At 33.3% G+C, this 12,583-nt stretch overlaps 1 protein-coding gene across 2 annotated transcripts in view; it reads right to left on the minus strand.

The window, feature by feature from the left end:
• Positions 1-1,183: 1,183 nt before the first annotated feature.
• Positions 1,184-12,583, minus strand: part of LOC141455001 (potassium voltage-gated channel protein Shaw-like) — a 281,269-nt gene continuing 269,869 nt past the window's right edge. For both annotated transcript variants that reach the window (XM_074129792.1, XM_074129791.1), the window contains one exon: positions 1,184-7,893. Coding sequence is in view for 1 of the 2 variants with exons in the window: in XM_074129791.1 (XP_073985892.1) it covers positions 7,778-7,893 (116 nt within the window). In the remaining variant the exon portion in view is untranslated. The remainder of the gene's footprint in view (positions 7,894-12,583) is intronic.

Raw genomic sequence — 12,583 nt, forward strand, 5'->3', positions numbered from 1 at the left:
ATAGACTAGTACCGCAATACATCTTAGCTTTGCGGGTTTAGCCTCTAATCGCCTAACATACTTAACTATAAATTTCTCATATTAACCATTGGGAATATAGACTAGTACCGCAATACATCTTAGCTTTGCGGGTCTCGCCTCTTAACCGCTCGGCTACCGTGGCGCCTTAATTCAATTTGTTTTATTGCATGTTACAATCAGGGAAATCTTTTCTATCCCATAAAGGAAGAAGAATGTTAGGGAATTCAGGGGGAAAAAGGAAATCGCCTTCTCGAGCTTCGCAATTAGAGGACAAAGAGAGATGGTGGCGAGAAAGAAAAGAATAAAATTGCATATTTAAAATATATATATATTGTGTGAACATTTCTTTTGTAATCGTTTCTTAAAATTCTATTATATATTTTCGTTTTCTTATTCTTGTTTTTGTTTTTTCTTGTTCTTTACAATAAATTTTGCTTCAAAAATTATAATTAAGCAATAAATTAGAATGAAAAAGAAAAATTTAAAAGAAAAAAGAAAAGTTAAATCTTGCAATAATTACATTTTTCTATTTAGGAAATTATTTGCTATTTTTCTTCTTCTTTTTTACGCATTCCATTAAAAAATAAATACTTTATTTTAACATGTGCTTTACTTTATTTTCTCCTTTATTAATATAGACATCAACAATAAGGCTGTACTGTAAAACTTTTTTAATACAAACTGTATATTGGAAATTTCTTCTTCTTTTTCGTTATTTCTTTTTTTATATATATTTATTAAACTTTATTAATTTAAATTAATTATTTTGTATTGATTTTATTAATTTATTTTTACAGTACATTATGTTAAAGCCAATCGGAATTACCAAAGTCATTCCCATTAATAATTAAAATTATCATTAAAATAAATACAAAATTAAGTAAATGAAGTAGTTCTGTGGTTAAGTGATACAGTGCTTGATTGTAAAACTGATTTGGTAAATTTATAAAATTGATTTTGACTTCCGGGTGGTGTTTTTTTTTTAAGGCTGGAAGTGGCTATAATGACGTCATGAAACGGTAGCGGAAACTAGTATCAGCATGCTTTTAGGCGTTCGTTGGGTCTCCACTAGGCTGACTCTGTTCTGAAATTTGACCTACTCAACGGGTTAAGAGCTAGCGGATCTTTCAACGAATCTTCCAACTTCTTTTTTAAGACTTCCCAGAGGTTTTTGAGTTGCATTATGATCAGCATGCAACATTCCATGACATGAGAAGGAGAAGGGCTCAAAGCAGATGGCAGACATCTACTGACCATCTCATCCAATCAACTGACTGCTGCGGTACCTTCCCCTCGTCCCGCGGAAAGGCGTTAAGCCATTTTCTGTCTGGCAGCCCAATATCTTTCATTCATAGTGGTCATGCCAGGCACTCGTTCAAATGGTTAAAAATCATTACTAGCCGTCATTGCACAGTGGGCAAATCGGTGAGTCCCTAATACCTATCTTGTGGATGTGTGCTTGCAGGTGTGCTGCCCTGTAGCTCTTGGGAGGCCGGTATCTTGTCTTCCAGCAGCGTTACCCACTGCTATCCAGCGGCCATGCTCCTGAATTCCGTGTGTACTTTCCCCTTTATGTGGCTATGTACTCTTCAAGCCGATGCGAAACACATTGCGTCAATGCTGATCACATTGACTTCCCTGCTTCGCAAGGTTATCGGCCTGCTCCTTCCATGGTAATCCACAATGTGCCGGAATCCACTAGAAAGCCAAGTGCTTCCCTTTCTGTAAGTACCTTTGCAACCAATTGCGGCGGTACCTTGACACCGTCCAAACTTCAAGAAAATCTAATCTTAGCCCTTTAATATAGGTTAGGGTTAATACATCCTCAGGGGGGGTTACTCTCATAGCAGGCGGAAATTCCCATGTCCTGTGTGGAAGAAGTAGTGGAAACTGTCTCCTGTCTCCAATCTGTTGTTTTACAGCTAATTGACCCTGGAACTATGGAAATCCAGAGAGGAAACAACTGGTCTGGACATTTAGGATAATGAGTATTCCATAAGATGATCTAGAAAACCACTTTTTGGTGACAAGGCTTGGAAATCAGGGCACGGCTCCATCTTTAAATCTAATGTTCTCCTAGCAATAATGGGATTTAGTCCCTTTAAGTGGGAATTTACGTTCTACTGTATTAAAAAGGTTTCAGACTCACATTTATTTGTAACCTTATCCCAGTAACCTGTATTAACATATGACTTCGGAGCTTGGGTAATTTAAAAAAAAAAAAAAAAAAAAGATAAATGGATGCTGCAAGTGTACCGAGAGAAAAGTTCTTCGACGAATTTTTGGCCCTATTAAAGAGGGCACGATTTGGAGAAGAAGAAAGAAACAGCCAAACGGCTTCAGCAAGAAGATGTACATAGTGTGTCAGGAGAGTGAATTGAGATGGAATTATGGGGTAGGCGTGGATGCCAGAGACCTGCTAGGAGTGAGGAATTGGAAGGTAGCTGCAATGGATAGGGAGGACTGGCGGAAGGGGATTGAGGAGGCCAAGGCCTAGTAATGGGGCTGTAGCGCCAATAGTAGTGGTAACCTTATCCCAAGTAAAATGTATTCATTTTCTATTAAAGAAAACTACATTTTTTCCCTTAGTAGGGATGAAAGTCTTGTACTCCTTGAACGATGATAGTATAGCATGAAATCTTCTAACTGCCCAAGCACAGGTACTTGGAGCTAAATCTCCCACAATTTCGGAAAACGAATCGAAGGACATAACAAGAATGAATAAGTAGTAAACCTAAAGCCAAATTACTGAACCCATCAAGAACACAATCAAGATAAACTGTCCATCCAATCAAGACGCCAAAACTTTATCTTCTAGTAATTCTAGTAAAATAACTGTTCAACTAATTACAAGAGGAATGCAGTTATTGCATAATGAATTAACAGAAGCGCACTTTAGCAAACTGCATTACTTAACTCACATACTACAGTTACAAAAAAAACAAAAACAAAAATTTAAATAAAAAATTTAAAAAATAATTGTGAAATAAATTATCAGAGAAAATAATATATTTATTACCCAAATCAGCTGTTTAAAAAAAATATATAAACTAATATATTAATTATCCAAATCAGCTGATTAAACAAAAAAATTATAAAAGAACAATAAAAAGTTACACTAATTTACTCAACGTCCTTTTTAAATTTCAAGACTTTTTTGTATATAAATTTATTAAAATTATTAATTTTTTTGTTCTTTAACACTATAACGTATTAAATTAATTCTCTTGTAATTAATAAAATTTACATTATTACATAATTTTATGTAACTTTGTGTATTTGTTTTTTTTTTCCTTTTTTAATCATGATATAGAATTTTTTAATTTTTCTTTTTAACAGCTAGGTATGTAAACAAATTTGTCATCTTTATACATTTTATAAATTTATGTATTTATATATATATATATATATAATTTTTTTTGTAGATAAAAGTACAAAACACAAATATAATAAGAGAGTGTAGTAAAAAGTGAATCACGAGATTTTTTTTTTTTTGTAATTTTTTGTACATAGGGATGATTGGTAGGGGGTGGCCAGGGGAGTGCAAAGCGCTTTATTTATTTAATTTATTTAATATTTATTAATTTAAAAATTTATTAATTTCTTTTTACATCGTATTTTTGATTTTAATAAATTTTATTTTTATAATTTTTTAGTAATTTTATTTTTTTTTTATAAATTAATAAAAATTAATTTAAAGAAAATAATTATTTTAAAAAAATATATAAAGTATAGAAAAACATGGTGTTGTATTATATACGCGTAATTCATTGCCAAAAAATTCAAGAAACCGGAAGGTTCAACGCAAAAAAGGCAGGTGTTACAACTGATTTAAATATAATTAGGCCTTTAAAGGAAATATCGTATTTAATTGAGAAAGGAGTGTATAAAACTTTAAACTGAACGTAACCCCACAGATTTTAGGTGTTCAATTAGAGAAATTTGTGCGTGTGTGTTAGTGATTCTGTTGCTTCCTTTACTAAGCTGTCCGCTAACCAAAGCACGACTTTAAAGTTTGGCTTTTTTTTTTTAATCGGAAGCTCTCTTCTTGTTTTGGTGAAGCTTTGCAGTTGATTTCATTTGAGATGTTCTTGCTCAAAAAAGAGACCACGTTTCGAGACCAAACGTGTGATCTCCTTTTTAAAGAAAAACTAGGTGGGAGATATTATACGTAACTATCATTATTAGCTGTTGCCGAATGATTTGTTGCCCATTCAGGATTTCCGTTGTATCTGACGCCAGTTTTTTTTTTGATGTCAACAATTTGTTAAGTGGGACTGTCTACAGTTCACAGTGTTTAGAAGTTTAAGATCAGTTTGTAAAGGTCGCGTCCATTTTGGTTCATCAAATCTTTTTAAGAGTTGCTGGACTCTTTCAACCGTAATGACTGCTTATAAAAAAGAAAAAAGACTATATGAAGCAGCACAATCTGTATGTTAGTCTCCTCTCTAGATTACAGAGTAAAGCTCAATTTCTAGATTAACATTTAATATTTGAAAAAATTGTAATTAAAATAATAATTTTTTTTGGGCAGTAAATTTTGTATATTTAATACAACACCAGCGGTTTTTTAGGAAATCATAAATACTTAATGTGACCTATTTAATGAATTCACAATAAATGATGTCTCAATTAATTAAATTGTGCTATTTTTACTTTTGTTTTTTAAAAAATAACTCTTAAAGGTGCCATACAATTTATTATTATTTTATTTTAGTTTTGAATTTTTATTTAGTTTGATTTTTTATTAACTATTTGTTTGTCTAAATTAATGATACATTTATTAATTTATTTTCTTGCTCTGTTTGTTTTATTTCTCTCTTTGTCTACAAAATTGTAACCTTCCATTTTTGTTATAATTGAATCAGCTGGTATTTTCATTTTCTACTCGCCCCTATAATTATTAATTATATCAATTTGTTTATTCATTATTATTTTATTAAAAATAGCTTATTATAAAAGACTGTCCATTTCCTATGAAAAATAAACAAATAAATAAAATCTATAAAGAATAAATAATCAAAAATAATAATATTAACGAACTAGTATTATTATATTTTGGTCGTTTCTGTATCACACTTTTAGATTAGTCATGACTTGTGCTTTTTTTAGCAATATAATTATACTTTTTTGCTTTTTTTTTGTTTTTCCACTTTAGAGTTTCATTTTCTGTGAAATGTTTTTCTTTTCTTTTTTAAATTATCATTTTTCAATTAGTTTTTCAGGGAGGGTTTCTCTTCAATAGCTCCTTTAAGAATGACCTCTATCTAAAGAAGTTGGTGTTGAAAACGGAGTTGAAAATTACCTCAAGTCAAAACAAGATGATTGAATAGGATGATAGGGGGAGGGAGACTCGGAGATGAAGATACCAGAATACAGAATCCCTATCTAGGGCTTTCCCAATGAGCCTGGTAACCTGGTAACCTGCTAACCAGAGCCTTATATGTATAATCCTCTTTAATTTGGGTAAAATCCGTCCAAGGCCGGATAAAATTGTGGGGCTAGAAGGATAAAATTGTAGGCCTATTAACTGGGCCACTGCAGGCTCAGAAAACACATGATAGCAGAAGATAGCCTCTATAGGTTCTGGTCAGGAAGAGGAGGAAACGGGCACTGCAATGTGTTGTGTCAGTGTGGGGGGGGCTCGTATGGCTAAGGATGTTACTTCTCGGGGGAGGAAAAACCAAGGCCTGTGAGAGCTTTACCCAGGGAGTCGCTCTCCAGAATTAAGAGTCTGGAGGGCGAGCTCTAGAATAGTGGGAGCCCACAATAGATCCAAAGGGGGGGGCGCAGTGGCGTAGGCCTTGAGGCCCGCCCTAGTCTAATCTATCTATCTATCTACAGTTATTTTTTAAAATGATCTGCATAAACTCGATTGAAATATCGATCAGAGTATGAAGGTGATGGTGATACAAATTAAGAAAACATCTGTCTGGCTGTGGCCAAAAGAGAGATCATGCCTCCACTTTTGTATTATAGTCCTGGGGGGTTGTCGTGTGCCATTAAAACATCCTTAAAACAATAGTGTGAGGGGCTCGTGTGGCTAAGGATGTTTACTCCACGGAGGAGGAAAAACCAAGGCCTGGAGCTTTACCCAGGGAGACGCACTCCAGAATTAAGAGTCTGATTAAACGGTCGGGTCTGGAGGGCGAGCTCTAGAGTAGTGGGAGCCCACAATAGATCCAAAGGGGTCGCAATGGCGTAGGCCTTCAAGGCCACCCTAGTCTAATCTAATCTAATTTGGGTAAAACCTTGCTTCAGAATATTTTCGAAGGGAATTTTGGAAGGATGGGATGAGATGGCGGCGTTCCAAGAAGTGGTAAAATTTCTGACCGCATCTTCCTTGATCTTCCCAGGAAAGATTAGGGGTGTTTTTATTTGAACATTTCTTTCCAAGATATTTTAAGGGCCCACTGCATCACCATACCGACTGTTCTAACTAGAACAAGCTCAGCATCCTGATTCACTTACATGCCCTAATTGCTTCATCAAGCAATCAAAATAGCCAAGAGCCTTGAATGTAGTTCTGTGCATGAATCATTCTCCCTATTGGGAACAATGGGGGTTTTTCACTATAAATTTCAGGGATACTCCTTCAATGACCAGTTCACCTAGATGCCTGATTGGTTTACCCCATAACCCCCTAAGATCCAGATTCAAATATAAGACCCTCCCCTCAAAGTTTGGTCCCACCCCCTTTGACCGTTAAATTAATTAAGAAGGCGGAAATCCTCAGTCGGCCGAAAACAAAATGAAGAACACTATTGATTGACTTGAGGCATTATTATTTCTCTCTATTATCCTTTTCCTTCCCAGAAATGAAGGAATCCTGTTTTTTTCTTCTTCTTCTTCTTTTTGACGGGGTATAAAAGAACATCCTTCCCTTTCTTTTATTAATTAGGGAGAAAAAAAACTTAATGAAAAAAGTTTTCTCTGTATTAAAGACTCTTTCATTGTCAGTTATCTAAATTGAAAAGAAATCTACAATAAGGTTAATTTCTGGGCTAATTATTAAAATCATTTGTGGTTTTGTATACATTTTGAATTCCCCATTATTTGCAGGATTTTTTTTTTTTTTTTGTTAATTAGGGTATATCCCGAAATTTTGTATTTTAAATTTCTTCTCTTGGACCACCATATCTTTCATCAATTTTCTCATTTATTAATTCTGCTTTTTCATTATTTTTTTTATTTTATTTTATGGTTTTTCATTTATTAAATAATCTCTGAGAAAATTAAAAACACATACAATATAATAAAGGCGTTTGCAGTCAATTAATTATCTTGTGTAATTAATTATTTTTTGTAACTAATTATTTTTTGTAATTAATTATTTTTCTAATTAATTATTTTTTGTAATTATTTTTTGTAATTAATTATTTTAATTTTTTTTGTAGTTCTTTTGTATTATGTATTGTTTTTTTTTTGAAAAATAACATGGATAAAAATTAATCAAAGCAATTAATTGAAGGAGTTTATTTATTCCTCATATTTTTCTTTTTTTATGTATTTGTGCGTATTATAATTATTATTTTGAATATAATTTACCATAGAATTATTTTTAGTTTTAACAAATAATATTATTTTATTTATTATAATGTGAGTTCGTTTTATTACTTTTTTTTTTCATTGTTAATAGATTATTATACGTGATGGTGATTATAATAATAACAATACAAAAAAAAAAAAAAACTATTTAATTTTAGTGTTTGTATTTTTTATTGTATCCTTTGTCGAGAGACTGAGAGACTAAGATTTACGACTGAGGAGATCTGGCCTGTTTTCCAGCCGAGCTTCCTGCATCGCCAACTGATCGCACTGATTCAGCTTTTACTCCAACACCGTTCGGATTCAGCGTCATCGTCATGCCAACTGGAAAAAATAAGAAAAAAAATCCTGTGAACGCTGTTAAAAACATTCTTAAAATACTCAAAAACTTCAGAAATTCTTAGAATCAAAACAGCTTTTTATTGTTCAATTTAATTCTTACCTACGTTTTTGTAAAACTGTATATTACAACAGAAATTATACATTAGAGGCATGTCTAAAAAAAAAAGTCATCTTTTCACACACAAAAAACTGTCAGTTAAAATTAATTGACAGATGATAACGATAAAGAGTTTATATTATGCAATGAATCCACGATGTTTTTTTTTTTTTTTTTTGGAGGGGGGGAAATAGACGGACCAATTTTTCGTGAAAAATCTCAAAATGTGAGAAAAACCAAAAAAAAAAAAATTCAGACATCCTGTAAAACGTGGATCATCCTGGTTTAGTAATTATCCCAAAATGTATTAGAAATTCTGTAGGGTCACACGTGTTACACTGAAATGGCCAAACTTTGGGCGGAAGTTACTTTCCTAGAAATGCCCTTAATGGGAAATTCCCAGGAAGTATTAATTGTCCTATAGCTAACTGCAAGTTTTTCGCTGTCACTTCACGAGAGACCATTTAAAATAAATAAATAAGAAGATAAAAATCCCTTTCTTGGGCCTTAAGGGTCCCCAAAAACCGGTTATTTCCGGTCAGAAATCGATATCGAATAAAAATAACTTTCTCTTTCCGCAATTTCTGAAATATTTCTTTCAATCTTTATATAATTTATTCACTAAAATAAAATGTGGATGTTACAGGAAACGTGACGTTACAGCTCCTCCAAAAAAAGGAAATCAATGTACCTTGAAGATTCCACCGGAAGTGGTGCCGCGCAGCCCAGGAACGAAAAAATCGATATGAATTGTTGCACTTCTCAAATTATTTATAAATTGAAATTCCAATTAGAGATTTTGTGTTCATTAAGTTATTATAACAGTGTTCGAGCCTGTTAATGTACACAAATAGCACTTTAGAGCAGCGGTTCCCAATCTTTTATCATTAGTGTACCCCTTTACCTGATTATTTCCTTAGTGTGCATCCCTAACATATATATATAAATAAAAAAAATAAATAATCGTAATCTTGATTTTACGTATTGTATCTTTAAATTAACAGCAAAACAATCTGAATATCGGTATCGAATCATTCGATATTATATTGGTATCGAAAAAATACTGCAGTATCGAATGAGTGCTTAATTCTTGTCAATTTATATGTTATTCAGTTTTATTATAATAATTTTGTAATTAAGTTGTAGGAATCATTTATTATAACATAATTTTTTTCTCATTAATAATATATCTGTATAATTTTTATATCTTCCGCAATAATTACTTTTTTTTTTTGCGTACCCCAGGTTGGGAACCGCTGATCTAGAGGTTAGCCGAACATCTTCCCTCTCAAAGAATTGTATCCGTCATTGCACCCATGTTTATTTTGTCCCTGGTATCGAACTTTTATCCATGGATGAAATCATCCATGATCCATGATCATGATCAGAGGCAAATTAAGCGAGTTTTCGACCTTCACTTACTGTGTTACAACTTGTTAGCAGCAGCAAGAAATTCTAAAATATGTTGCCCAAATCTGCAAGCTTCGAACATTCGAAGATACAAAACGCATGCGCAATAAGAATGCCAAGTTTAAGAAAATTCATTGGAGCATTTCTGAGAGAGAGAGAGAGAGAGAGAGAAACAAACAAAACCCACATTTCCTGGTTGCAGGAGGTTCAATAAGCGGAAGCCAAGTGATTGATTTATGGGCGACTTATCCGGCTTTGAGATTATTCTACCTTCACACTAACTCGCACGTGCAGACAGGCGTACATGCGAAACGCAAAGGCGATCCTGTTTATTCCTTAACAGAAGTATATAAATAAAAACATGAACATAAGAACTCTAAACTCTTTGAAATCCCATAAAAAACAAACTTAAAAAAACCGCGTTGTTATTTGTCCCAAGTGCTAAGTCCAAAGTAGAAGAAATGTTAAGTACATAAAGTGAGTGTTGAAAAGTAAGAAAGGGGCGGTGAGGGAAGGAGGACTGGGGGAAGAGCTTTGACTGATTCACAAGAAACTGTTCGGAACTTAAGCTTCTATGGTGAATTAAGCTCTGAACTTTATGCGAGTTTTCCATCTTTCCACCAACTTAAAGCTCCCCTCCTCACCCCTCATCCCCCACGATCACCCAAAAAAGGGGGCTGCTTTTCTTTCATTCCATTCTAGTAGATCCAAATGAATCAATAAATCACTTTACAGTCTCCATTGCAGAAAGATATCCAAGTGGGAGGTAATCAATAGAAAATGAATGGAAAGAAAAAGGAGCTTTACTCGCTAAAGAAAAGTTTTATTTTCCTTAATTAATGAATTTACCAAATTCTATGAAAGAAAGATTCAAAATGAAAAGAGTAAAAGAAAATACACGATTTTCTCTTTAGAAAATGAATAGTTTTATTTGAAAGACCTTCAAGTTTCTTGATGGGAAAATTTTTGGCAGACATCTAGCAGCTTAGCGGAAGAATGAGGGGATTGAATTGATAACTATTTGCCTAGAAAAAGCTCCTAGAAGAAGTAGGCTTATAGCCTTGAAACCGGATTGCCTAGTAAGGATTGAAGAAATCATCAGGCAAGAAAGGCAATCCGGAATTGTGGCAACTAATATGAATAGCATTTCCAAAAGGGAGTACAGTTCAAGGTGATATATGACCGTAACTACAATTCAGAAGAGACTCACAAGATTCAGGGCTGTCGAAATGGATCATTGGAGGAGATGCATTCAAAATAACACTCGAAAGGGTAGAAGTGAGTTATAAGGATATCAGGACGATGGAGGAGAGAATAAAGAAGATGAAGATGAGACAGTATGGACATTAGGGTGTTACAAAAAAATGATGACTTTTAAATTTTAAAGAGCGCCGGGCGGAAAATCGAAAGTTCATTTAAAAACAAAAAGTTTCGTCCGATTAGAGCAAAATCGATTAATATTTAGGTCGCTACCATTGATCAAAAAATTTTTGTTTTGCTTTTTTATTTTTAAATTAATTTAATTATTTAATTGATTGATTGATAGTAAATTAATTTCAAATTCTAACAATAAATGCAAAATATTCCCTAATTTAGACGTTTCAGTCACCAAAATTATTTGTTTTTTAAATTCTGTTCGATACTCATAAAAAATGAAGTGATTTTATCGTTAATTAATCGAAATTTTTCAAAAATGTATATTTTTCTTAATATTTTTTTTTTCAAAAATACAGCTTCTTTAATTATTCATAACTTTGAAAATAAAAAGGCCATCAAAATGATTCCAACTGCGTTGTCCTTTATAGCAAATTATATTTAAATAAACTTTGTACAATTAGATGTTTTGCTAATAATTTGAAAAGATACAAAACATTTAATAAGGATTTTTGATCGATGGTAGCGACCTAAATATTAATCGATTTTGCTCTAATACGGACAAAACTTTTTGTTTTTAAATGAACTTTCGATTTTCCGCCCGGCGCTCTTTAAAATTTAAAAGTCATCATTTTTTGAAACACCCTAATGTCCATACTGTCTCATCTTCATCTTCTTTATTCTCTCCTCCATCGTCCTGATATCCTTATAACTCACTTCTACCCTTTTATCATTTTTTGAAACACCCTATTGTACAGCCTTGAGGATGACCCTAGTACCTAGGTCCGAAAGCTCGGCATAATAAAGTTTATCATGACTGAAACTGGCATTTATTTTTTCATCCTATTTATTTGAATTGTTATGAGGAGGGAGTTCAAAGTATTGTTATAATCGAATTTGAATAAAATTCGAACCGGAAGTAGCTCCTTTATTCAACGGATTCTGGGCTATTTGTCGGGGTGAGGCTACTTGAGCTTAGTTGAGATTAGTGGATTGGCAGGAAATAAGCACGGAAATCAACAAATTGGAAATCAAAAAAAAATGTATCGTGTTGATGGAGTCGATTGTTGCAACAAAACGATATATGTACAGACTGACGCACCTTTTATTTTTTTTACATGGAACTGAGTTCTTCTATCTGAAAGACAAAAAAACAATCAAAAAGAAATAAAATAAAATGTGTAATTTGTATTTATTAGAAACAGTGAAATGGCTCAGAGTTGTCGATTCGGACAGAGAAAGAAATCAAAGCAGGGGAAATTATGGCCTGTATGTTTCTTGTGTACGTGCATATGTGCACGCATGAGCGTATGTACACGAGTAAATGTATTTGTGTGTGTGCTTGTTACTCTACTACAACTACTACTTGTAGAAGGATCAATACAAGCCAACACTGGAAGATGCGCTGGCGGTACCTAGTGCTCTTATTCTGCAACTACTTGTTGAACTGGGATTGTTTCCATTTACCGACTACAGAGTGAGCGCGCCACTAATTTCCTGCTCTTTTTCCATTTTAATCCTTTCCACTTCCTCTTACCACTAATAGCAGGCCGAACTGGCATCGTGTACACATTCAAAAGTAAAGTAATTGCCTAGTTTTTTTTTTCAGGCGAGGCTTAACGTCAAACTATCAAATTAGATATCGAGGACGGAGGTGACTATCAAACATACTTTACCATGAATTTCTCATATTAACCATTGAGAATATAGACTAGTACCGCAATACATCTTAGCTTTGCGGGTCTAGTCTATAACCGCCTAAGCTACTTTACTGTAAATTCCTCATATTAA

Source organism: Rhodnius prolixus, unplaced genomic scaffold (genome assembly GCF_049639745.1).
Source record: "Rhodnius prolixus isolate KJV_2025 unplaced genomic scaffold, Rpr scaffold_15, whole genome shotgun sequence".
Classification (NCBI taxonomy): domain Eukaryota; kingdom Metazoa; phylum Arthropoda; class Insecta; order Hemiptera; family Reduviidae; genus Rhodnius; species Rhodnius prolixus.